The sequence below is a fragment of the Podarcis vaucheri genome (genome assembly GCF_965113315.1).
Source record: "Podarcis vaucheri genome assembly, chromosome: 10".
Classification (NCBI taxonomy): Eukaryota; Metazoa; Chordata; class Lepidosauria; order Squamata; family Lacertidae; genus Podarcis; species Podarcis vaucheri.
Window position 1 is genome coordinate 73408499 of NC_138748.1, and position 27357 is coordinate 73435855.

The following is a 27357-nucleotide window of genomic DNA, read 5'->3' on the forward strand; positions in this document are numbered from 1 at the left end:
AGGAGGAGGAGGAAGCTGCTCTGCGAGGCCACCTGGAGGGTGGGACCCCCAAAGGTCATCCAGTCCAGCCCGCCGCTTGGGAAATGAAAGGTCCAGCAAGGTGAGAGAGGAGGTGGCCAGGATTATTATTCATTTCATTTCTATACTGCTTTATATTTTTTTAGCAAAACGTCAAAGCAGTTTACAGCATATTAAAACAATCCAGAATCAAAAATTTCTGAAGAAAGGCAACTATACACAGTCAAAGCAACATAATTAACGGAAAACTAAGATAAATGTTCCCTTAAAAGATTTCAAAATAAAACATTACGAAGGAGGCCAACTCCAGAATACATATTTAACAGAAACGAAGTTAACAGACAAAAAACCTTAAACATTTCAAAAAAAAAAAAACACCCCCAAAACTATTGCTAAGTGAAGTCAAATATAAAATGCATATTTAAAGCAGCATAATTAATAAGAGAATAACGGCTGTTTGGCAGACACAAAAAGACGGGGCAAAATAACCCAATATTTATTTATTTTAATGTGAGTAACATGGATGCTTTTTTATATATATTATGAAGTGAAAACTTAATAAAATAATAAGCCAATATTTAGGCCAATGCACCACTTTTCATCCCATTAATAGTCCCCCCCCCCACTCCTTGAGGCAGAAAGATGTTCCAGGAGCCGCTGTTTGCTTGAGAAGCTTATGCTCATTTGGGGGAATAACTGTTCACAGGTGGAACAGACGGGAAGCAGGTGCTCAGGGAGGGGGGCGTGAGGGCCAAATACAGCACCAGCCCCCCCCCCTTGCCAGACTGCTCAGACTTCTTTCTCCATCCAAACCCAGGAGGTTTCTTCCCTGCTCCAACACCCCCCTCCCCAAAAATCTTTTTTTGTCCCACACCCTCAGGCCTAAAGACAGGGATGGCGGAATCTCTCATTCCCCCCCCCCACAGTTTCTCATTTCCCCAACCTTAAATGTGGCTGTCCATCTGCAGCGATTTGTGCTTTCTCTCTCTCAATTTATATAAAGAAATCCTCATGAAAATCTGTCAGTGTTTCAGTGCACATTTCTCCTAATATGCACATTTTTGTACGCCGTTTTGACTAACATGCACAGTTTTTTTGTACACGGCTTTCCTTAACATGATGCGCTTTGTATGTTGTTTTCATTAATACAGTCATACCTCGTGTTGCGTTTGCTTCAGGTTGTGCATTTTTAGGTTGCGTCCCGTGGAGACCCAGAAGTACCGGAAAGGGTTACTTCCAGGTCTCACCGCTCACGCATGCGCAGACGCGCAGAATGACATCACATGCATGCGCAGAGGCGGCAAATTGCGACCTGTGCATGAGCAGATGCAGGTTGCATTCTTTTCAGGTTGCGAACGGTCCTCTGGAATGGATCCCGTTTGCAACCAGAGGTACCACTGTATATGCATGTTTTTCGCACACTGGAGAACTGCGTCACAAAATTCAATTTTCAAAGGATTGCTGCTTCCTCTGTGCTTGTGTGTTGGTTCAAAAGATGCAAGTTAGGCAGTTTCACATTAAAATTCAAACAAAACCAAACTTCTCTGTCCCGATGCCTAACCCTGCTCAATGGTTTTATTTTTTAAAAAAAGATATTTATTGAAGTTTTACAAATTATATCAAACAAAACAAGACACACAAACACAAACAAAAAAAAACACCAAGTATAATTTCAGAACCTTATTTTCTTAAAACTTACTTCACCGACCTCCTCATACCTCCCCTTTCTGCATTCCCATTTTAAATATTTAGTTCAGCAAATCCTCACCCTTAATTTTATCTAATTGTCAACCTTTCTTTTCTTTTAACTTAACCTTTACAGCTGTACTCCATTTGATTTCTAAAGCCGCCTCATTCTAACATACATTGATTTTACAATATTTCTTAAGATAGTCCTGCTCAATGGTTTTAAGAAATGTCTTCAAGTGACAAGGAAGGAGATTCCGACTGAACAACGGGAAGAGCTTTCTGATAGCAAGAGCCGTTTGACAGTGGAACGGTCTCCCTTAGGAGATGGTGGACTCGACTTCCTTGGAGGTTTTTAAGCAGAGATTTGATGGCCAACTGTCACGGATACTCTAGCTGAGATACATGCATTGCAGGGGTTGGACTAGATCAATGTCCCTTCCATCTCTACAGTTCTGTTGTTGTTTAGTTGTGTCCGACTCTTCGTGACCCCCTGGACCAGAGCACGCCAGGCCCTCCTGTCTTCCACTGCCTCCCGCAGTTTGGTCAAACTCATGCTGGTAGCTTTGAGAACACTGTCCAACCATCTCGTCCCCCGTCATCCCCTTCTCTTTTCCAGGGAGTTTTCTCTTCTCATGAGGTGGCCAATGTCTTGGAGCCTCAGCTTCAGGATCTGTCCTTCCAGTGAGCACTCAGGGCTGATTTCCTTCAGAATGGATACGTCTGATCTTCTTGCAGTCCATGGGACTCTCAAGAGTCTCACCCAGCACCAGAATTCAAAAGCATCCATTGTTCGGCGATCGGCCTTCGTTATGGTCCAGCTCTCACTTCCACACATCACTACTGGAGAAATCATAGCTTGAACTATACGGACCTTTGTCTACAGTTCTACGATTCTATTATTCTAAACAGCAAACATATTTAAATTCATCCAGGAGCAGCTTGGTAGATGAAGAGTTCATGCACATCTGGATTCAAAGTTTCAAAAGAGAAACACTGGCAGGATGATAATCTGGAACACCGTTTATAAAGCAGTAGAATCACAGACTTGAAGAGCTGGAAGGGACCAAGGATCACCTAGTCCTACCCCCCCCCCTGCACTGCAGAAAATCTGGTGGACCATTGTGAAGACAGAGTGCCGGACCAGATGGCCGCCCTTTGGCCTGATCCAGTGGCCAATCTCTTCTTATACTCTTAGCAAGGCTGGAGCTTCAGTTGGGAGTTTGCCACCACTTCGCCCCTCCTTTTTTTAAACTTTGGGTCCTTTGCTGTTGACCTGCCTCTTAACCTAATACCCAGCACAACCCAGGAAACCCGTTTCCTTCAGCGTTCCTTATTATTTGCTTGCACAAAGTTTGCGGGGAGGCTAGACGGCATTCCTTCTGGTGGCTTGCAGGTAATTCAGATGACCCTGCGCTAAGCAGCAGTTCTTTCGCACTTCCCACTGCAATTCCCCTTCATTGCAAAAAGCCCCACCTTTGAGGGACGCGAGCATGTTGCGCAAAGAGCTCCAAGCCAACGTTTAACTGCATAGCCTAAATTTGCAGGTATATAACTGAATCCCACCCCCCACAAAAGTGGCAGCTTGGAAGCTTATCTTGTTCCACCATGCTAAATAAACCTAATTTCTTCTTCCAATGTGATTACCACATTTTTTGTTCCATAAGATGCACCTGACCATAAGACACACCTAGTTTTTACAAGAGGAAAGCAAGAAAAAAAAAATTCTGAACGAAGCAGTGGATGTATGATTTTTGTGGTTCATGCTGTGGCCACAGACATGTGATTTTATGGTGAATTTGGGGTAGCCCAATGCAAAATTCCTGAGAATCCATGTGGATCCGTGCTTTGTAACCACATTTTTGCGCCATTGCGGCCCCACAAAACAGTGGATGCGTGGGTTTTTTTGGTGCAGGCTGTAGCTATGGACATGCTATGTGATCTGATGGTGAATTTGGGGTGACCCAATGCAAAAATCCTGACGATCCATGTGCTTTTACCTCCCCCTTCCCATGCAGCCTCCTTTATCGCTAGCATCCTTTATCTCCCTCCTGATCGCTTGCCGATCAGCTGCTCAGTGGCTTTGTTTCAACACCCCCTTCCCTTTTTTCTTAAAAAAAAAAAAAGCACGATCTGCTTTTCGCCCCTGGGCAATTCAGCTCCAGGGATCACACATTCACTCCATAAAACACACAGACATTTCTCCTTACTTTTCAGGAGGAAAAAAATGTGTCTTATAGAGCGAAAAATATGGTAGATTCTTGTTGAATTAAGAGTCCTGCATGTTGATGGCAGTGTGGCTTCTGGGACCTGTCTCCGGAGGTCTGAGCCTTAGAATGCTCTCTTAACCAGAGGAGAAACTGAGACAGACCTGGTGGCAGCTGTGGATGGAGGGGGCTGCTCACCATATCTGAAACCAGCTGCTCCAGTGCTCAGAGCCAGCTGGGCTCAGTGGTGCCATGCCAGTCCCAGAGTCTGCCAGCTAGGTACCACCTAGCCAGATGAACCTTCCCAAAGCACACCTGAGCCCTGAAGGCCACAGCGTCTGGGACAGAGGTGGGCTTGCGGTGAGGTGAGTCAACGTTTCTGAAACAAAAGCTGTTTGCTTCAAATGCCGGCTTCTCCCAATGACATCCCTCAGCTTCCTTTCTCTCCCCAGTCAGAAAACTGAAATGTTGGTTCAAAATAGAAAATCTTGCTCAAAAGTGTTGAATGTCATTCCTCTTAATTAGACTTGCAAAAATAGCCGGTTTTGCACACTGAAAAGAAGGCAGCAGCAGCAATAGCAACAAAAGATGAAATTTAATGAAAGGCACTTGGACAAAAATCACTTGGGGGGTCTCTTTAGGGTCTCCCCAGACAGGCTGGAGTTCTGCCAGCCGGGGTGGCAAGGTGGAGACCAAATTGTCCTGGCAGATCCCTCAACTCTGACATAAGAATCATAGAATCATAGAGTTGGAAGAGACCACAAGGGCCATCGAGTCCAACCCCCTGCCAAGCAGGAAACACCATCAGCTGTTCACTTCCACTATTTTTCCCTCTCTCCCTGGGCCACGTCGTTCAACTGGAAGGACAGATGAGATGACAATTTGTGCATTTAGTTGCTTCAATTTCCTGCCGAGAGCCTCGTAGTCTCTTTTGATCTTCTGGAGGCTATGCTTGCAGTGTCATTGGTTCCCACATGAACCAAGAGGAAGGGGTATTTGTCAGTGGGTTTTATGATTCCTTGCAGTCGTTCAGTTACATCTTGGATCTTAGCCCCGGGGAGACAGCACACTTCCCGAGACATCTTGTCAGGCCCACAGATCACTGCTTCTGTTCCCCTCAGTAGGGAATCCCCTATCACCACTACACGCCTCCTCTTGGGTTTGGTCGGGGTTCTTCCGTGAGCTGTCCGTTCCAAGGTTGCCTGCACATTCCCTGAGGACTGACTTTGCTGCTCGTCTTCATATGCCTGATCGACTGTAATGAGGGAGAGATCCTCAAATGGAGTCTGCTCTTCGTCTTCCATGCTAGGGGAGAGGACCTCAAAGCGATTGTGTATTTCTAAACAATCAGAGTGAACCCTGGGCCTCCTACTTCTTTGAGTCACGTTTCTCCATATATCTGGCTCCTGTGTTGGTGAACTAGCCTCCTTCTCAGGGGAGTCCCCTGTCTCCTCCTTGGTGGGGACGGTGTGCTCTGTTGCTTCCAAGAAGAGCTCCAGCTCTCTAATTCTTTGGAGCGTAGCTACACGTTCCTCCAGTTGCTGGACTTTGTCTTCTAAGAGGGCAATCAACATGCAATTGCTGCAGGTAAAGCTGCCTGCAACCTTTGGCAAGAAGCTGCCTGCAACCTTTGGCAAGGTGGAGACCAAATCATCCTGGCAGATCCCTCAACTCTGACATAAGAGCATAAGAAGAAGCCATCTGGATCAGGCCCACCAGCATCCTGATCTCACAGTGGCCAACCAGATGCAAATTATGGGAAACCCACAAGCAGGATTCAAACACAAGAGCAACTCTCCCCTCCTGTGGTTTCTACCAACTGGGATTCTGAAGCAGGGCTGCCTTGAACCATGGCCGCAGAGTCAGACCTCCTCATAGAATCATAGAGTTGGAAGAGACCACAAGGGCCATCGAGTCCAACCCCCTGCCAAGCAGGAAACACCATCAGAGCACTCCTGACATATGGTTGTCAAGCTTCTGCTTAAAGACCTCCAAAGAAGGAGACTCCACCACACTCCTTGGCAGCAAATTCCACTGTCGAACAGCTCTTACTGTCAGGAAGTTCTTCCTAATGTTTAGGTGGAATCTTCTTCCTTGTAGTTTGGATCCATTGCTCGGTGTCTGCTTCTCTGGAGCAGCAGAAAACAACCTTTCTCCCTCCTCTGCATGACATCCTTTTCTATATTTGAACATGGTTATCATATCAATTAATTGATATGATATTAATTAATTAATATCATATCAATTAACCCTCTATTAATTGCATCATGGACATGTTGCAGAATACGGCACAACAACAAACATGTTAGCTTGGTCTCCCCACCTCCTAATACCAAACCTAAAGATTATCTCCCGCTTGGACTACTGCAATGCGCTCTACGTGGGGCTACCTTTGAAGGTGACCCAGAAACTGCAACTAATCCAGAATGTGGCAGCTAGACTGGTGATCGCCGAGACCACATAACACCGGTCTTGAAAGACTTACATTGGCTCCCAGGACGTTTCTGAGCACAATTCAAAGCGTTGGTGCTGACCTTTAAAGCCCTAAACGGCCTCTGCCCGGTAGACCTGAAGGAGCGTCTCCACTCCCATTGTTCTACCCAGACACTGAGGTCCATCTCCGAGGGCCTTCTGGTGGTTCCCTCCCTGCGAGAAACGAGGTTACAGGGAACCAGGCAGAGGGCCTTCTTGGTGGTGGCGCCCATCCTGTGGAATGCCCTCCTGTCAGATATCAAAGAAATCAACAACTACCTGACTTTTAGAAGACATCTGAAGGCAGCCCTCTTTAGGGAAGCTTTTAATATTTGATGAATCATTGTATTTTAATATTCCGCTGAAAGCCGCCCAGAGTGGCTGGGGAAACCCAGCTAGATGGGTGGGGTATAAATTATTATTATTATTATTATTATTATTATTATTATTATTATTATTCAGCCAAATTGTGTGGCAGGAGACTCAAGAGAAACGAAAGGGAGTTCTTCACAAAGCACATGCTTAAGCTATGGCACTCCCTAGCACATGATGGTGGGACAGCCACTGGCTTTGGTGACTTTTTAGTTTAGAGAAAAGGTGAGTAAAGAGGCAGGACAACAGAAGTTTATAAAATTATGCCTGGCATGGAGAAAGCAGCTTGAACAACCCTTGTCTTTTAACACTGGAATTGGTAGACGCCTCCTGGAGATGAATGTTGGAAGATTCAGGACAGAAAAAAGGACTTCTTTATGAAACACATAGTTAAACTGTGGAACTCCCTGCCACTGGAGGCAGGGATGGCTGCCCACTTGAACGGCTTTAAAAGAGGACTGGGCAAATTCAAGGAGGAGGAGAGGGCTCTGGGTGGCTCCTTGCCACAATGGCCACACTCCGAAGAGGGAAAGCCAGTGCTCAGTTACTTCCACATTTGCCCAATCCAGGGTTGTGGCCAGCGTCATGTCTGAACAGGCTCACCAGAGTGTCATTCCAGAGAACCAGTCTTCCTTCTTTTTCTAGGGATGATGGTTCAAAAGGACCACCTCTGCTGTGTTAGAAGCCACATTACATCTCACAGATAAACAGCAAAATTCTTGAGCTCTGAGGCTGCTCTGCTCTGCACTGGCCTTCGATTGAACATGCAAAATTAATCTTCATTCTCGGACTCTCTTTCATAGAATCATAGAATCATAGAATCATAGAGTTGGAAGAGACCACAAGGGCCATCGAGTCCAACCCCCTGCCAAGCAGGAAACACCATCAGAGCACTCCTGACATATGGTTGTCAAGCCTCTGCTTAAAGACCTCCAAAGTAGGAGACTCCACCACACTCCTTGGCAGCAAATTCCACTGTCGAACAGCTCTTACTGTCAGGAAGTTCTTCCTAATGTTTAGGTGGAATCTTCTTTCTTGTAGTTTGGAGCCATTGCTCCGTGTCCGCTTCTCTGGAGCAGCAGAAAACAACCTTTCCCCCTCCTCTATGTGACATCCTTTAATATATTTGAACATGGCTATCATATCACCCCTTAACCTCCTCTTCTCCAGGCTAAACATGCCCAGCTCCCTTAGCCGTTCCTCATAAGGCATCGTTTCCAGGCCTTTGACCATTTTGGTTGCCCTCCTCTGGACACGTTCCAGTTTGTCAGTGTCCTTCTTGAACTGTGGTGCCCAGAACTGGACACAGTACTCCAGGTGTGGTCTGACCAGAGCAGAATACAGTGGCACTATTACTTCCCTTGATCTAGATGCTATACTCCTATTGATGCAGCCCAGAATTGCATTGGCTTTTTTAGCTGCCGCGTCACACTGTTGGCTCATGTCAAGTTTGTGGTCAACCAAGACTCCTAGATCCTTTTCACATGTACTGCTCTCAAGCCAGGTGTCCCCCATCTTGTATTTGTGCCTCTCATTTTTTTTACCCAAGTGCAATACTTTACATTTCTCCCTGTTAAAATTCATCTTGTTTGTTTTGGCCCAGTTCTCTAATTTGTCAAGGTCGTTTTGAAGTGTGATCCTGTCCTCTGGGGTGTTAGCCACCCCTCCCAGTTTGGTGTCATCTGCAAATTTGATCAGGATGCCCTTGAGTCCATCATCCAAGTCGTTGATAAAGATGTTGAATAAGACCGGGCCCAAGACAGAACCCTGTGGCACCCCACTAGTCACTCTTCTCCAGGATGAAGAGGAACCATTGATGAGCACCCTTTGGCTTCGGTCAGTCAGCCAGTTACAAATCCACTGAGTGGTAGCATAGTCAAGACCACATTTTACCATCTTCTTTACAAGAATATCATGGGGCACCTTGTCAAATGCCTTGCTGAAATCAAGGTAGGCTATATCCACTGCGTTCCCTTCATCTACCAGGCTTGTAATTCTGTCAAAAAACGAGATCAGGTTAGTCTGACATGACTTATTTTTCAGAAATCCATGCTGACTATTGGTGATCACAGCATTCCTTTCTAGGTGCTCACAGACTGTTTGCTTAATGATCTGCTCCAGAATCTTCCCTGGTATTGATGTCAGACTGACTGGGCGGTAATTATTTGGGTCCTCTCTTTTCCCCTTTTTGAAAATAGGGACAACATTTGCCCTCCTCCAGTCTTCCGGGACTTCTCCTGTTCTCCAGGAATTCTCAAAGATGACTGCCAGTGGTTCTGAGATCACATCTGCCAGTTCTTTTAATACTCTTGGATGCAGTTCATCTGGCCCTGGAGACTTGAATACATCTAAACCAGCCAAATATTCTTGTACTATCTCCTTAGTTATTCTGGGCTGTGTTTCCTTTGCTGAATCATTTGCTCCAAATTCTTCAGGTCGGGCATTGTTTTCTTTATCGGAGAAGACTGAGGCAAAGAAGGCATTGAGGAGTTCAGCCCTTTCTGTGTCCCCTGTTTGCATTTCACCATCTTCTCCTCTGAGTGACCCCACTGTTTCTTTGTTCTTCCTTTTGCTACGAACATACCCATAAAAGCCTTTTTTGTTGCTTTTAACCTCTCTAGCAAGCCTGAGTTCATTCTGTGCTTTAGCTTTTCTGACTTTGTGTCTACACGTGCTGGCTATTTGTTTGAATTCCTCTTTGGTGGTTTCCCCCCTTTTCCATTTTTTGTACACATCCTTTTTTAATCTTAATTCAGTTAAAAGTTCTTTAGATAGCCACCCTGGCTTCTTTAGGCACCTTCCATGTTTCCGTCTCATTGGTATTGCCTGACGTTGTGCTTTTACTATCTCCCTCTTAACGAACTCCCAGCCATCATGAACTCCCTTTCCTTTTAGTATTGCTGTCCATGGGATCTCACACAGCACTTCCCTAAGTTTTATGAAGTCGGCTTTCTTAAAGTCAAGAAATTGATTCCTAGTATGCTTGGCTGCTCCTTTCCGCTGTATAGTAAACTTCAGAAGAGCATGATCACTCGCGCCTAATGATCCTTCCACTTCTACCCCACTAACCAGGTCATCGACATTGGTTAGGACCAGATCTAAAATGGCTGTTCCTCTTGTTGCTTCTCCCACTTTCTGGACAATGAAGTTGTCTGCAAGGCCAGTGAGGAATCTGTTTGACCTTATGCTCTTGGCTGAGTTTGACGTCCAACAAATATCCGGGTAATTGAAGTCCCCCATTACTACTATCTCCCTTCCTTTTGCATGCTTGGCCATCTGTTCCAGGAAGGCATCATCTATGTCCTCCGTTTGGCTTGGGGATCTATAGTAAACTCCCACAATGAGGTCTCTGTTATTCTTCTCTCCCTTAATTTTGACCCAAATGCTCTCACTTTGGCTTTGAGGTTCTAAATCTTGGATCTCTTCACAGGTATACACATCCCTGACATATAACGTCACTCCTCCTCCTTTCTTGTCTGGTCTGTTTCTCTGAAATAGATTGTATCCCCCCATTATTACATTCCAATCGTGGGACTTATCCCACCAGGTTTCAGTGATGCCTATTATGTCATATTTAGTTTGCTGTACCAAGAGCTCAAGCTCATCTTGTTTATTTCCCATGCTTTGCGCATTAGTGTACAGACATTGAAGTCCATTAATCATTCCCCCATGTCTCTTATTTAAGGATTTTTTCCTCCCACCACTAGGTCCGCGTGCTGTTTGCTCCATTTGGTCTATGACATCTGGATGATCATCTTCATTAATTGATAAACTCCTACCTTCAGGAGCACTGTCTCCCTCCCCCACATTAGTCAGTTTAAAGCCCTCCTGATGAGGTTTCTGAGATTTTTGGCAAAAACATTTCTCCCAACCGTTGTGAGGTGCAGCCCATCACTTGCCAGAAGTCCATCTTCAAGAAACTGCAGTCCGTGATCTAAGAATCCAAACCGTTCCTGTTTACACCATTTGCGAAGCCAGCTATTCACTTCCACTATTTTCCCCTCTCTCCCTGGGCCACGTCGTTCAACTGGGAGGACAGACGAGATGACAATTTGTGCATTTAGTTGCTTCAATTTCCTGCCGAGAGCCTCGTAGTCTCTTTTGATCTTCTGGAGGCTATTGCTTGCAGCGTCATTGGTTCCCACATGAACCAAGAGGAAGGGGTAATTGTCAGTGGGTTTTATGATTCCTTGCAGTCGTTCAGTTACATCTTGGATCTTAGCCCCGGGGAGACAGCACACTTCCCGAGACATCTTGTCAGGCCCACAGATCACTGCCTCTGTTCCCCTCAGTAGGGAATCCCCTATCACCACTACACGCCTCCTCTTGGGTTTGGTCGGGGTTCTTCCGTGAGCTGTCCGTTCCAAGGTCGCCTGCACATTCCCTGAGGACTGACTTTGCTGCTCGTCTTCATATACCTGATCGACTGTAATGAGGGAGAGATCCTCAAATGGAGTATGCTCTCCGTCTTCCATGCTAGGGGAGAGGACCTCAAAGCGATTGTGTATTTCTAAACAATCAGAGTGAACCCTGGGCCTCCTACTTCTTTGAGTCACGTTTCTCCATATATCTGGCTCCTGTGTTGGTGAACTAGCCTCCTTCTCAGGGGAGTCCCCTATCTCCTCCTTGGTGGGGACGGTGTGCTCTGTTGCTTCCAAGAAGAGCTCCAGCTCTCTAATTCTTTGGAGCGTAGCTACACGTTCCTCCAGTTGCTGGACTTTGTCTTTTAAAAGGGCAATCAACATGCAATTGCTGCAGGTAAAGCTGCCTGCAACCTTTGGCAAGATGGCAAACATTGTGCAGGATGCGCAGGCGACTGCAGCTGTTCCCTCTCCTTCCATCTTGAGATCGTGTCGTTGGGGGTGGCTACAGAGGTCCTCCATCATAAAAAGCTTGAAGACAGGACAAATAACTTCCCCCACAAAAAAAACAAACACCTAGGTCTCCCCCAACAAACGTTTGAGACTAGCTCTCCTAAATCTAAAAGATGGATATAACTGACCTTTACACAGGGAAAACAGCTAATCAGTGGTGAAGACGTTTCTTCGCAGCCCTTTGCTTTTGTAGCGCTGTGCTAATAGCTCTGTCGCTGATCCAGAAACAAGTTTTCTGGGAGCGATGATGAGCCCTGTTATCAAAAAGAGGAGCAGCAGGAAGACAATTCCAGATTTTGCCCTCTGCCCTGAAATATAAAGTTGCTTTCCGAGAATGCAGCCCTTCGGATGGAATCCTTAGAGGCTGCCTTTGTGAATGTCATCTGTCATGTGCAATCAAGTTGAGATTCCTGCATTGCAGAGGGGGGGTTGGAGTAGATGACCCTCAGGGTCCCTTCCAAATCTATCATGCTGTGATTCTATGAATTGGCCAACTCTGAAGATGCGGCAGGAGAGGAACTTAACTGTGCCTAGCCAGAGGGAAAACTCAAAGGGAGATTTCCCAGTGCTCAAACCTGGATGGAAGTTCTAGGTGTCTGGTGATGAAGAGGCCATGCCAAAGCACACAGAAGCTCTCCTCTCTCCAGCACATCATCATCATCATCATCATCATCATCATCATCATCATTTATTAATCATACCCCAACCATCTGGCTGAGTTTCCCCAGCCACTCTGGGCAACTCCCAACAGAATATTAAAAACACAATAAAACATCAAACATTAAAAACTTCCCTAAACAGGGCTGCCTTCAGGTGTCTTCTAAAAGTCAGGTAGTTGTTTATTTCCTTGACATCTGATGGGAGGATGTTCCACAGGGAGGGAGCCACCACCGAGAAGGCCCTCTGCCTGGTTCCCAGCAACTTCACTTCTTGCAGGGAGGGAACCACCAGAAGGCACTTAGATCTGGACCTCAGTGAACGATGGGGTGGAGATGCTCCTTCAGGTATACTGGACCAAGGCCAAGTAATAGGGGGAAATCACATTACCTTGACACTAGCTGCTATGTGCAGAGCAAAGGTACAAAATAATAATAATGAGGGTTACCAATGACTACTAGCCTAGATGGCTCTGCTTCTGTGGTCGGAGGCAGAAATGCTTCCAAATATCAGTTGCTCAAAAACACAGGAGGGAAGAAGGCTCTTTTGTTTTTGTTTTTTTATAAAATATTTATTAATTTTTTTGAAATATCAGAAAAAATGAAAAAGAAAAAAGAAAAATACAAAATAAAAACAGTTAAAAACATACATTATTTCTTTTACTTATTTTCTTTTAACTTATTTCCCGGACCTCCTCATACCTCCCTTTTTTGTATTCCACTTCAATTTATTGGTTCAGCAAATCCTTACCATTAGATTTTAACCCATTTATAACCCTTTTTTCATATTCTCTTAAATCATTTGACAGCTGGAAACCCCTTAGTTGCTATCCAACATCATTCTATCATTCATTAATTTTACAATATTTCTGTAGATAGTCTTTAAATTTCTTCCAATCTTCTTCCACTGACTCTTCTTCCTGGTCTCGGATTCTGCCAGTCATTTCCGCCAACTCCATGTAGTCCATCAGCTTCATCTGCCATTCTTCCCGGGTGGGTAGATCTTGTGTCTTCCAGTACTTTGCAATAAGTATTCTTGCTGCTGTTGTGGCATACATAAAGAAAGTTCTGTCCTTCTTTAACACCAATTGGCCGACAATGCCCAGAAGAAAGGCCTCTGGTTTCTTCAAGAAGGTATATTTAAATACCTTTCTCAATTCATTATATATCATTTCCCAGAAAGCCTTAATCCTTGGGCACGTCCACCAAAGGTGAAAGAATGTACCTTCCGTTTCTTTACATTTCCAGCATTTATTATCGGGCAAATGGTAAATTTTTGCAAGCTTGACTGGGAAGAAGGCTCTTTTGTTTGGGTCCTCATAGAGGGTTTCCCTTGGGGGCATCTCAGTTGTGCCTGCTGTTCTTTCTGGGAAAGCCACTTCTGCCTTAGGGAGGAGGTGGGGTTGCGGGCTTCACGGCCCCTCCACATACCCGGGGGGGGGTGGTGGGAGGCCAGCCCCTGCACGATTGGGGGACTCCCAGCTGCGTCACCCTCTGGCTGGCCAGTTGGGATGCTCTTGGGATGTGGCCTGCCCTATTTAAGGCAGAACACAGCTGGGGATCTCCCTCTTTGTCCGTTCGCCAGCTGCTCCGGTTTTCCCACCCTCCCGCCCTTGAAGGTTTGCTTCCTTTGACCTTGCTATGGACCTCGGTTGGTCGCCGTTGAGGGGCCTGGTAGGAATTTTTCCTCTTGGCAAATTGGCACCAGCCACTTGGTTTTCGCCTACCTCGTAGCAAATCACCACAGCTTTCTTGGTATTGGCTGTTAGGCATTGGTATTGTTCTGTAGATGGAAGAGGGGAGGTAGTGCCATCACCTGCCCCGCATTTTGAAGGGTAGTTCGTTAATGGATTCCGGGGGGACGTGGCCCTGTCCGAAGCCTAGGGAGGTGAGGGCCTAAGGCACGCCCCCTATTGGTGACCCCAGGGGAGTTCCTAGTTGATGTGCATCAGCAGGAATCCCCCTACTGGTGGTAACCCTTCCCGGACTTCAAGCAGACGGGCTAGAGTCAGATATACCGTATTTTTTGCTCTATAAGACTCATTTTTCCCCCTAAAAAGCAAGGGGAAATGTGTGTGCGTCTTATGGAGCGAATGCAGGCTGCGCAGCTATCCCAGAAGCCAGAACAGAAAGAGGGATTGCTGCTTTCACTGCGAAGCGATCCCTCTTGCTGTTCTGGCTTCTGAGATTCAGAATATTTTTTTTTCTTGTTTTCCTCCTCCAAAAACTAGGTGTGTCTTGTGGTCTGGTGCATCTTATAGAGCGAAAAATACGGTAGTCGGTTAGGTCCAATGCCTAAGCCAATACCACTCATCACCTGTAACCAATGAAGTTGTGGCCTTTTTCAGCCCATTAACTTTAATAATTGTGTCATGTGCCATTATTTCTGCCTGGGGGGCAGGGCGGGAACTCGCCACACAACTGAACCCCAGGCCTTCTCCATGCATGACCCACAGACCTTAGCTGCAGGAGAACTGTGCTGGAGGAAGACCTTTTCTTCATGCACCGAAATGCACAAGTTTCCTGGTCCACCAGATCCAGGCGTGCCTCCCCTGGACTTTGCCTTTGCACATCCCACCAGCCGGGAAACGTGATTCTCCCTCTTGCCAGCCGCTCCCTGGCTGCTGTTGAGTAATGCGTGAAATACGGCCACACTTCTGGGATTCGGCTGGTGGCATCGCTAGTGACAAACGGCACCATAAAATGCCGTTCGTCTTCACCGCTGCCAACTTCCTTAAAACAAAAGCAAGCGCAGACCGTGCGTCTATTGCAAGTTCATCTCCTCTTATTGCCAGCTGCCTCAGGAGGCCCTGTTGCAAAGGAGGAAGGCAGCAAGGACGGATTTTAAATAAACGTTAGCAGACCAGCTGCTTCTGCCCTTTTGTGACCTTTCTTCCTATGATGCATTTGCTTACTCCGGAGGCTGAAGCTTCCTCCCTCTGCCCAGTGCCAAAGCACCCCACAACTCATTGGTAAAGGGCATGGCAAGCCCCCTCTCACCACCCCATAGGGGCAAGAAAATGTGTAGCTGGACCCAGGCTAAGGGCAAGGGCTGGTGCAAGAAGAGGGTAGAGGGAAGGGTCTGCTTTTTAAACTGCCCAAAAAGATGCTCACCCTTTCCTTTGATTGGGAAAGGGGTTTGCAATGGCTATGATGACGACATCTCACAATACAGTGGTACCTTGGTTCTCAAACTTAATCCGTTCCAAAACCAAAGCATTCCAAAACCAAGGTGAGCGTTCCCATAGAAAGTAATGCAAAATGGATTAATCCGTTCCAAACTTTTAAAAATAACCCCTAAAACAGCCATTTAACATGAATTTTACTCTTTAATGCATACCTTCTGATTGGTGCAGGTGCCCTGGAAACAACAGCCAACAACCACAGCAGACATTCAGCTTCCAAAAAAGTTCGAAAACCAGAACACTTACTTCTGGGTTTTCGGTGTTTGGGAACCAAGGCGTTTGAGTACCAAGGCATTTGAGAACAAAGGTACCACTGTACTGTCACAGCCACCCCTACTGCTGTTAAATATTTGTACACAGCGTTCTTAAAAACACAAACACATGCATTAAGGACTCAAAACAACCACTTGCCAAATCCTAAAACAACAAATGTAACAGCAAAAAGTTTTTAAATCTGCAATAGACAGAGCAGCAACAGGACATTCTAGAGCACACTGATTCATGGATGAGAGTCCACTTGCAACAGAAAAGCATGGCGACACCTATGGAAGATTTTCATAGAACTGTAGAATCACAGAAGGGTTGGAAGGGGATCCGAAGGGTCAAGGGGTCCAACTCCTTGAAATCCAGGAGTCGCAGGTAAAGAAGCCTTGGCAGGTGGTGATTCCACCTCTACTGAAAAACCTACAACGAAGGAGAGTCCAACACCCATCCACTTGCCATCAGAAAGTTCTACCTGGTGTTTAGTCAGAAGCCTTTCTTGTCGTTTGAAACCATTGGTTTGTGTCCCACTCTTCAGAGCAAGAGAAAAAGCTGGCTCCCTCTTCCATGTGACAGCCCTGGAGATATCTGAAGGTGGATCTCATATCTCCTCTTTTAGAATCATAGAGTCATAGAATCATAGAGTTGGAAGAGACCACAAGGGCCATGGAGTCCAACCCCCTGCCAAGCAGGAAACACCATCAGAGCACTCCTGACATATGGTTGTCAAGCCTCTGCTTAAAGACCTCCAACGAAGGAGACTCCACCACACTCCTTGGCAGCAAATTCCACTGTCAAACAGCTCTTACTGTCAGGAAGTTCTTCCGAATGTTTAGGTGGAATCTTCTTTCTTGTAGTTTGGATCCATTGCTCCGTGTCCGCTTCTCTGGATCAGCAGAAAACAACCTTTCTCCCTCCTCTATGTGACATCCTTTTATATATTTGAACATGGCTATCATATCACCCCTTAACCTCCTCTTCTCCAGGCTAAACATGCCCAGCTCCCTTAGCCGTTCCTCATAAGGCATCGTTTCCAGGCCTTTGACCATTTTGGTTGCCCTCCTCTGGACACGTTAAACAGTTAAACATACCCAAATCCCCCAACCGTTCCCCATAAGGCTTGGTTTCCAGACCCTTGACCATCTTGGCTGCCCTCCTCTGCACACCTTCCGGCTTGTCAACATCCTTCTTAAATTGTGGAGCCCAGAATTGGACAAAGGACTCCTGACCAAGGCAGAACAGAACAGTACTATGGCTTCCCTTGATCTGGACACTAGACTTCTGTTGATGCAGCCTAGAATAACGTTAGCCTTTTTTGCTGCTGCATCACACTGTGGACTCATGTTCTGCTTGTGGTCTACTAAGAACCCGATATCTTTTTCATATGCACTGCTAGTAAGCTAAGGTTACCAGATTTTTTTTTTCAATGAATCAGGGGACAGTTTTCAACTTCCTACTAAATAGATGGATTTTGTCAGGGGGCTGATTTTTAAATCTGGGGACTCTCCCCAGGAAACGGGGACGTCTGGTAACCTTATAGTAAGCCCAGTGTCTCCCATCTCATATTTGTGCAGCTGTTTCTTCCTGCGTAAGTGCAGAACCTTACAACTGTGCATTTGTCTTGTAAACAGAAGCATTTTCCCACCCAACTCCTTAAATTACAAAACAGGGGCCTTCTCCATTGTGGCAGCATGACTGAACAAGCTTGATGCTTCAGGAAATCTGGAATTTGTCCTCAAGGACAGAGAACAGCAGAGCAGCGTGGCCTGATCACACGTAAGCATCATCCAAACTGTGACTTGCCATGAAGAAGAAGGCATGCTGGTGCCCAGAGAGAAATGGTGGCAGCTGTCACTCATTCCTCACTGCTAGTGCTGCAGTATCAATAGCTAAGCCATGGTTTGTCAAAGAACCAATGGACTTCAGAGTTGGAAGAGTCCCTAAGGACCATCTAGTCCAGGGACAGCCAACTTCCAAGAGACTGCGATCTACTCACACATTAAAAAACTGGCAGTGATCTACCCCATTTTCTGAGGGTTCAGGTCAAAGTTGTCGAGCTTTTATTAGGGGACGAAAAACCGCTCACTGACAGATGGCTAATGAAACTGTCAGCGAGGCCTCGGTCTTTCGTTCTAGGGATCTAGAGGACGGGGCGAGGGGGTAGGGCCGGATGGAGGAGCCAGCGATCGAATGTGATCTACCTAATTTCCCCAGAGATCGATCAGTAGATTGCCTTCCCCAAACAAGGCATGATCGGCAAAGCACACCTTGGTTGCAGGTGGTGGTTTGTTTGGAGCAAGGCAACTTCAGGTTTGCATGTAACATGAAGCCAAACCCTGACTTGGCTCCCAGTAAAAAGGTAAAAAAGGGTAAAGGATCCAGTGAAGGAGACTATGGGGCTGTGGGGCTCATCTCACTTCAGGCTGAGGGAGCTGGTGTCTGTCCACAGACAGCTTTCCAGGTCATGTGGCCAGCAGGACTAAACCACTTCTGGTGCAACGGGACATAGTGATGTAAGCCAGAATGCACGAAAACGCCGTTTACCTTCCAGCCGCAGCCGTACCTACCGTATGTTCTGGCATACAAAACAACATTTTATCCCTGGAAAATCTCCCCAAAAGTCGGGGGTCATCTTATACGCCGGGTATACATGTTGGGAAGGAGGAGAGGGAGCCATTGAGAAGAGGTGCCCCTTCTGCCGTTGGTCCTCCTCCCTCCCCACAGTAGGGGACGCAGAAAGTCCTTCCGAGCGCAGCACTCACCCACCTGCCCACCAAACGCCTCGCCTTGGGCTGCTGCTGCTGCAATGGCAGAGGCAGCAGAGGGGTGCGTGCTCTGCCCCTGGCAGCGCTCAAACCCTGTAACTCTAAAACTCTAAAACTGAACAGCAAAAGTTGGGGGTTGTCTTACATGCCCAGTCACCTAATACGCCGGAATCTACGGTATTTATCTACTTGCACTGGCATGCTTTCGAACTGCTAGGCTGGCAGGAGCAGGGACTGAGCAACGGGAGCTCACCCCGTGGTGTGGATTGAAAATGCCGACCTTCTGATCGGCAAGCCGAAGAGGCTCAGTGGTTTAGACCACAGCACCACCCGCTCCCCTTTAGCTCCCAGTACTGCAGCGTCAAGACCAGTGCAGAAGGCAAGAGGCTATTATTGTCCCTCTTGATACCTGCATGTTTACACATTTACAGGAAGTTTTAGTTTAGTTTGGTTTACACTGACATAAAAACCAGGCACTTCCGCAAAAAAACAACAACCCTGGAGGGACTGTGGACCGCAGGGATCAGGCAGGAGGAATGCGAGAGTGTAGTTGATCTCCAAGCAACCTGCATGCGAGACGTAAGAAGGCACCCTCCGCTGATGTTTCTGATACAACCAGTGGGGTGTAGTGGTCAGTGTGTCAGACTAGGACCTGTGAGACTGGGGTTCAAATCATGAGAATGAAAGGAGGAGGAGAACCATTTACTCCACTCTTTGCTCCTTGGGGGGAAAGGTGGCATAGAAATTGCGATAGGAATTTTATGGTCTTAGATATATAGAATCATAGGATCATAGAGTTGGAAGAGACCACAAGGGCCATCAAGTCCAACCCCCTGCCAAGCAGGAAACACCATCAGAGCACTCCTGACATATGGTTGTCAAGCCTCTGCTTAAAGACCTCCAAAGTAGGAGACTCCACCACACTCCTTGGCAGCAAATTCCACTGTCGAACAGCTCTTACTGTCAGGAAGTTCTTCCTAATGTTTAGGTGGAATCTTCTTTCTTGTAGTTTGAATCCATTGCTCCGTGTCCGCTTCTCTGGAGCAGCAGAAAACAACCTTTCTCCCTCCTCTATATGACATCCTTTTATATATTTGAACATGGCTATCATATCACCCCTTAACCTCCTCTTCTCCAGGCTAAATATGCCCAGCTCCCTTAGCCGTTCCTCATAAGGCATCGTTTCCAGACCTTTGACCATTTTGTTTGCCCTCCTCTGGACACGTTCCAGTTTGTCCGTGTCCTTCTTGAATTGTGGTGCCCAGAACTGGACACAGTACTCCAGGTGAGGTCTGACCAGAGCAGAATACAGTGGCACTATTACTTCCCTTGATCTAGATGCTATACTCCTATTGATGCAGCCCAGATATGATAATGTTCATAAGTGTACTAACCAAGCACATACATAGATCAGCACAGGAAGGCCAACCTGGAACCATTTTGATTCCTAAACTGAGCAAATGTTTTCTCTGCAAGGTCATACTGGAAAAGCCTCCCCATTGTCTTTTCCTACACAAATCCTGTCTTAAGGGTATGTCTGTGTTTGAATAGGGTGTGAGCCTGTGACCTGGCCCAGGAACTAAGTATTATCACTACAAAAGACTGGCCAGGCTCCCCAGGCAATCCAATCAAGTAACCTGACAGACAGGAGATAAACAAGGACAGGAGAAAAACAACATTCAAATTTCTGTTTTAAGACCGCCTTTTCTGTGATGTAGGTGTGATGTACAGTGGTGCCTTGCAAGACGAAAAGAATCCGTTCTGTGATTCTCTTCGTCTAGCGGTTTTTTTCGTCTTGCGAAGCAAGCCCATTGACGGATTAGCGGATTAGCGCTATTAGCGCTATTAGCAGCTTTTAGCGGCTTTTAGCAGCTTATCGGATCAGCTGATAAGCGGCTTAGCGGCTTAGAAAAAGGGGGGGAGAAGGAAAAAAAAACCCGCAGGAACTCGCAAGACATTTTCGTCTTGCGAAGCAAGCCCATAGGAGATTTGTTTTGCGAAGCACCTCCAAAATGGAAAACTCTTTCGTCTAGCGAGTTTTCCGTCTTGCAAGGCATTCATCTTGCGGGGCACCACTGTATCTGAGTGGTGGTCTTAGGTTACACCCCTTCTGTGATGTATGTATGATGTTTCTGGGGGTGGTCTTGATCTACAGGGTGGCAATTTCAAAAGTCTTTATAAGGCCTTACACACCATTTTTCTGTGTCTTTTCCTCTCTCCTGCAAGTGAGGGGAGCACCCTGTTGCAACAGATCAATAAAGGCCAAGCCTACAGGCTGCTGTTTTGCTCCAAGTAATCCTGGTTGGTGTCTTTGTTTTTGTCCAAGGGAGCCCTCGGATTTTTCCGTTAACAGAAATGTAACAGATAAACACAATAAATAAAGAGCTCCTTTATCTAGCACAGAGGAGAACCCCAGTTCCCACGGTGGGCAGATTTGACCCTCCTCCTTTGCTGGCCACGCTTTTCCAGGACTCACCTCAATCAGGAAGTCTCCCGTGCGAAGTCCTGCTCGCCAGGCCACACCTTCCACGTCCACGGACTCCAGGTATTGGAGAGCCGGGAATGCGGGCGTCGGGGTGAACTCCTCGATTGGAGTCTCCGCTGAAACGAAGAGAGACCCTCGGTCAGAGGGGAGGAAGCTGGGATTTGCACGTCCAAATGTGGGGAGGAGAAGAGACGGTGCCAGCGAGCGATTCCTGGAGACTGCAAAATGTTCCCATGCCAGAGTTTGCTCAGCTGCCAGGCAGCTTCCTAACCATAGTCAAGGCCTACACCAGCCTTTCTCCACCTGTGGGTCCCCAGATGTTGTTGAACTACAACTCCCATCACCCCTACCTAGCAAGGCCAGAGCTCAGGGATGATGGGAGTTGTAGTCCAATAGCATCTGGGGACCCACAGGTGGAGAACCTACACGAAATAGAAGGTCTTTTATTTTTATTATTTCAATGTTTCCCACTTAAATGGAAGAGGCAGTTGTTGTTGTTACAGTTGTACCTTGGATCTCGAACGCCTTGGCTCCTGAACAAATCAGCTTCTGAACGATCGAAACCCAGAAGTGAGTGTTTCGGTTTCCGAACGTTCTTTTGGAAGCCAAACGTCTGGCGGGGCTTCCGATTGGTTGTGGGAGCTTCCTGCAGCCAATCGGAAGTCACACTTTGGTTTCCGAATGTTTTGGAAGTCAAATGAACTTCCGGAACGGATTGCTCGTTTGATTTCCAAGGTATGACTGTATTATTATTATCATTATTATTGTTAAGCAAGAATTTTATCGTTCATCTTTTATGTGTTTGGGTTGGGTTTTTTTTAAAAAAAAAAATCAATCAGAATATTTGTATTCTTTGTATTGTGTTTATGATGATTGTGTTGAATATTAAATTGTAAAACCCAAGTTGGTGACCATCCCTGCCTCCTGTGTTTAACTATGGACTATAGTAAGGTTAAAGCTTACTGGGAAATGATATATAATGAAATTAAAAGGATGTTTAAAATAATGTTTGTAAAAACAACAACCAGAAGCTTTTCTTTTGAGCATTATAGGGGCAGAACTACCTAAACTGTATAGAAACTTATTCATGTATGCTGCTACAGCGGCAAGAATGCTACTCCCCCCAAATGGAAAGAAGCAGAAGTCCCAGCAAAGGAAGAAAGGATACAAAAACTTAGGGAATATAAAGTAATGGCAAAACTTACCAGAAGAACAAGAAATCAAGATAACAAACTTTTTATAAAAGAAGGGAAATGGTTTGTTGAATATTTACAGATAAATTGCAAACAGATAAGAACATTGGCAGGGTTATTGTGATAACCTGCGGTTTTATAAGAGTATATAATTAAAGCAGATGAATAAATGAACAAATTAAGTTAATTTGGATATGCAGAAGATATTAAAAATAAATTTAAGGAACTGCAGAAAGAGGGGGAAGGAAGTCAAGATTTGAAGTGTTAAAATGATTGTAAAATTAGTGAAATGTATGAACATGAAAAGCACAAATAAAATAAAATAAACTATGCACTACATGAAGGACTTTTTTTTATCTGTCCCGAACCTTCCAGCATTCAGCTTCATTACATGTCCACAAGTTCTGGTGTTAAAGCATGTTGACAAACGCAGATGTTCTGGAGTCTGTCCAAGGAACACTGGCTGTCAGAACCATTTAGACACCCACCCGATGGCTTCCATCACGGTCTTAAAGAATCCAAAAATGAAACTGTTGCTACTTCAAGGGAAGTATCTAACTTAATTGCTAAAATCTGCCTCCATGGTGGCTGGAAGGTAGCCATGTAACAAACTTATTTTGGCCAGGGTGGGATTTAGGGGGAATTCAAAGATATTAGGTAAAGGTAAAGGTACCCCTGACCATTAGGTCCAGTCGTGGCTGACTCTGGGGTTGCGGCGCTCATCTCACTTTACTGGCCGAGGGAGCCGGTGTGCAGCTTCTGGGTCATGTGGCAAGCATGACTAAGCTGTTTCTGGCGAACCAGAGCAGTGCGCGGAAACACCGTTTACCTTCCTGCGGGAGTGGTACCTATTTATCTACTTGCACTTTGATGTTCTTTTGAACTGCTGAGTTGGCGGGAGCAGGGACCGGGCAACAGGAGCTCACCCCATTGCGGGGATTCGAACTGCTGACCTTCTGATTGGCAAGCCCAAGGCTCAGTGGTTTAGACCACAGTACCTCCCGCATCAAAGATATTACTTTCAGCCTAAGGTCACATTCAGGCTCTCAGGATTTGCAAGGAGCAAATGAAGGGCATTCCAGAAATTTAGATTTCTGCAACACAACTGGATTACAGAGCTCTGTTGACCAAGTGTAACAAACCCACTTAAACAACAACAAATGGACCTTTTCTGATTAGGGAAGGGACATTGAAAAGTGGGAGATGATCAAATGATGAACGGGATGCTGTTTAAAAACCCTGTAAGCAAATCAGGATTTAGATTTCTGCAACACAACTGGATTACAGAGCTCTGTTGACCAAGTGCAACAAACCCACTGTGATGGCCTGGGAATCCGATTCAGAGGCTTAACCTGAGGAATCCCAGCCTGCACAGGAGTCCCCACCTCCAGGGCCAGCTGGGCTGGGGCAGGGGCTTGAACCTGAAAGGCCCTCACCTGTGCCGGATCGTCAGGAGCAGACACCAGCTGAATCCGCTCTGGCTCCAGAGGTGATCGAGGACCCATTGCCTACAGGTGCTCCTCTCCCAGCCCTGTCAGGGGAAGGTGAAGTTGCCTCTGGGTCCAGTAACCCTCCAGCCTCTCCTGAGCTGCAGAGGCTCAGGGCAGAGAGGCAGGGGAAACTAAGTTCTCACAGGAGGAGTACTCGCCTCCAGGCCAGGAGAGGCGAGTCCCCTGTGGGCCGGGGCCGCCCTATGCCTCAGAGGAGATAAAGGCCAGTCAGCCCAGTTCCAGGTTGTGGGAGCAACTTCGATGGTAACCTGTTCCTGCCAGCACCCTGTCCTGCTCTTCCAGAGTTCCTGACCACTCCCGGCTCCTTGCCTTGGACCCCGCTTCGCCCTTGACGGACAGCCTCCTTACCCTCGACCTAGGACCGGACTCAGACCACGCCGCACGGTAACCCCCCCAGGACCAGCACACCCACTTAAACAACAACAAATGGACCTTTAGTGATTAGGGAAGGGACATTGAAAAGTGGGAGATGATCAAATGATGAACAGGATGCTGTTTAAAAACCCTGTAAGCAAATCAGGATGGTTGCTCGTTGCCATGTAACCTCCCTGCAAGCAAATCGGAATAAATGTTTGATAAAGGCTGGCTGTGATCTACCCTCCGCACAAGCCTTGTGCAAAGGAATCGGGACGGATGCTGAATAATGAGGTCGACTGGAGGAGCCCTGATTCCTGCGCCGTATGAAGTGGTTGAAAATATTTCTAAAGGCTAGAATTGTTCCATGGCTGCCTGCAAAGGAAATGCGCCTCTCAAAAGGCGTTTAGCATCCTTTGAAGGTCTCAGTTAACGTGAAGAAAGAGGCTCCGGCTAAAAGGTGTGTTGCGGAGAAGAAAGGGGTCCAGGAGGACGAGCGGCGAGGGAGGGAGGCGAAGCTGCCTTTGAAAAGGGAATGCCTTGCCCCAGTGAGCAGAAGAGCGCAAACGCTTTACGGGGAAGAAAGGAGGAGCACAAATCTGAAAACAAATAGCAAGTGCCTCAGAAGCAGGAAACCATCCAGAGAGGCAACGGGGAGGGGGTAAGAGAAGGAGCTAAATAAGGCAGAAGAGACCAACAATTGATCTGAGATGGTTGCAATGGCAAAATGTGATAAAGAGATTAGCATAACCGAAGGACTGCAGGAACTCTACAATTCTGTGAAGAACCACCTGCAACAGAGGTTAGCCCACAAGCTAAAAAGGAGTGGATCCAGGGGGCTTTGGGGAACTCTTGCCGAATTTATGAACTTAAACCAGGGATGGTGAACCTGGGGGAAAGGAGCCCCTCCAGACGTTGTGGAACTGCGGCTCCCATCATTTTGACCACTGGCCAGCCTGGCTGGAGCTGGGATCCAACGACGTTTCCTGCTCTGGACTAAAATATTTCCCATTCTTGACTAAAATGTTAAATTCCCGTGCAGTCACTGAGTTAGCACCAAAAGCTATCGGTCTTCTACCAAACGCATTGTCAATGACCCCCAAGATGCTAGTCCTCATCGGTCACTGCCAACCCCATAAGTTTATATGCAAAATTGGATTATTACTTTTTGCCTCGGTGAGTCTGGCTGTTAACACAAAGGTTGGTGGTTCGAGCCCAGGAATGGCTATGGGCAAGATTCCTGCATTGCACAGGACTCAGGGTCCCTTCCAACTCTAGGATTCTCTGATTCAAATGCCTGTTTCTCCAATTTGGAGAGATCCTTTTGGATCTTTGGTGTCCCTTTTTCGTTTTAATCCTTCTCAATCACTTGAGTGCCCGATACGTCTATCTGATGAAAGGTTTGTTTTGTTCATAGTTTTTCACTGTTTCCAAACACTTTGAAAACTGTTGGGTGAAGGGAGGATGCCTTTGTGATTGACATGAGGGCTGGCCAATCAGTGCTATGGACTGCCGGCTCCAAGTAGAGGCAAAGCAGCTTTGTAATTGACAGAAAGGGCAGCCAATTGGCGCTGTGCAGATTTAGCTTTGACCCAGACAAAAAAACCCTAAAGCCTGAGACCTTTTGACAAGCCCCAGTTCCAAAGACTGTCTTGCCCTGGGGCTCAGCTGACTTCCACTACGATGGCTGGCAGAGTCCCTGATGCCCTGGACCTGTCCTGGTTCTCACTCCATGAAGAACTTGGAACTCAGGTTGCTGTTCCTACCAAGAAACTTTTAATGCTCAGATCAGTGTAGCACACAGGCAAAATGCCGGTTCGGCGGCAAAGCAGGGGTTGCACACGGTTAATCAAGCAATGGCAGGGACCAATTTGAGCAATCTTTCGTAATACGGTGTGCAAGTCCAATATTTGGCGTCCCCAACTGGATCTTCTCACATATGAGTTGTCTCAATTTTGCCTCCGCCCCCCCCCCCTCGGCTTGGCGTCCCGTGAGGCAGAACCACCCACACCACCCTGAATCTGACTCTGGCAATGGTGTTGATCCCACAACAACCTGCAACCCAGTTTTGTCTTCTCTGTCCTGGCCCAGTAGCTCCCTTTGGGCTCGTGACCTCCAGTCTGGCTTCCAGCTCAGACCAAATGCTGCTCTTCTTGAATTGCATAGCAGTTTCATTGTCCAATTGCATGCCATATGTATACATATATTTAGAAAACTGCTTTGCATCATTTTGCAGCTGGTTTTGCAAGCTGCTGGTTCTAATTTCTGGAGGGTTGTGGGGGTTTTGGATGAAGAGTGATGGGCAAGAAGGCTGCACTTTTGATGAAGCAGCCGTGAGTCATCGGCAGGTTCAACCTCGGAAGTGATGCATGTCTGGAGAGAGACTGGATGTGCTGAAAGGTAAGAATCAGCCCCCAGAAAGGAAAACGTCAGATCCCTGCCAGTTAGAAACCCTGGAGAGCTCATGAGTTCTAGTCTTATGAGAGCAGGAGAAAAGCTTTTCTCCATCTACCTTCTCAATGCTATGCATGATTTATAAACTTCTACCAGGTAGCCCTTCTAGGAGAACTCTGATCCTAAACCTCCGGTGACTTGTGGGGTATGTTCAGGAGAACAACTCCCTGGTCCTGAATGGGGTAACTGTGCCCCTTAAGGACCAGGTGTGCAGCCTGGGAGTCATTTTGGACTCACAGCTGTCCATTGAGGCACAGGTCAATTCTGTGTCCAGGGCAGCTGTCTACCAGCTCCACCTGGTACGCAGGATGAGACCCTCCCTGTCCGCAGACTGTCTCACCAGAGTAGTGCATGCTCTAGTTATCTCCCACTTGGACTACAGCAATGCGCTCTATGTGGGGCTACCTTTGAAGGTGACCCAGAAACTGCAACTAATCCAGAATGCGGCAGCTAGACTGGTGACTGGGAGCGGCCGCCGAGACCACATAACACCAGTCTTGAAAGACCTATACTGGCTCCCAGTACGTTTCTGAGCACAATTCAAAGTGTTGGTGCTGACCTTTAAAGCCTTAAATGGCCTCGGTCCTGTATCCCTGAAGGGGCATCTCCACCCCCATCATCCAGCCTGGACACTGAGGTCCAGCTCCGAGGGCCTTCTGGCGGTTCCCTCCCTGCGAGAAGCAAAGCTACAGGGAACCAGGCAGAGGGCCTTCTCGGTGGTGGCGCCCGTCCCGTGGAACGCCCTCCCATCAGATGTCAGAGAGATAAACAACTACAGTGGTACCCCGCAAGACGAATGCCTTGCAAGACGGAAAACCCGCAAGACGAAAGGGTTTTCTGTTTTGGAGGCGCTTCGCAAGACGA

At 46.8% G+C, this 27357-nt stretch overlaps 1 protein-coding gene across 11 annotated transcripts in view; it reads right to left on the minus strand.

Moving 5' to 3' along the window:
• Nucleotides 1–27357, minus strand: part of SHANK3 (SH3 and multiple ankyrin repeat domains 3) — a 455788-nt gene that overhangs the window by 56334 nt on the left and 372097 nt on the right. For all 11 annotated transcript variants that reach the window (XR_014223665.1, XR_014223666.1, XM_082238697.1 and 8 more), the window contains one exon: nt 20973–21097. Coding sequence is in view for 9 of the 11 variants with exons in the window: in XM_082238697.1 (XP_082094823.1) it covers nt 20973–21097 (125 nt within the window). In the remaining 2 variants the exon portion in view is untranslated. The remainder of the gene's footprint in view (nt 1–20972; nt 21098–27357) is intronic.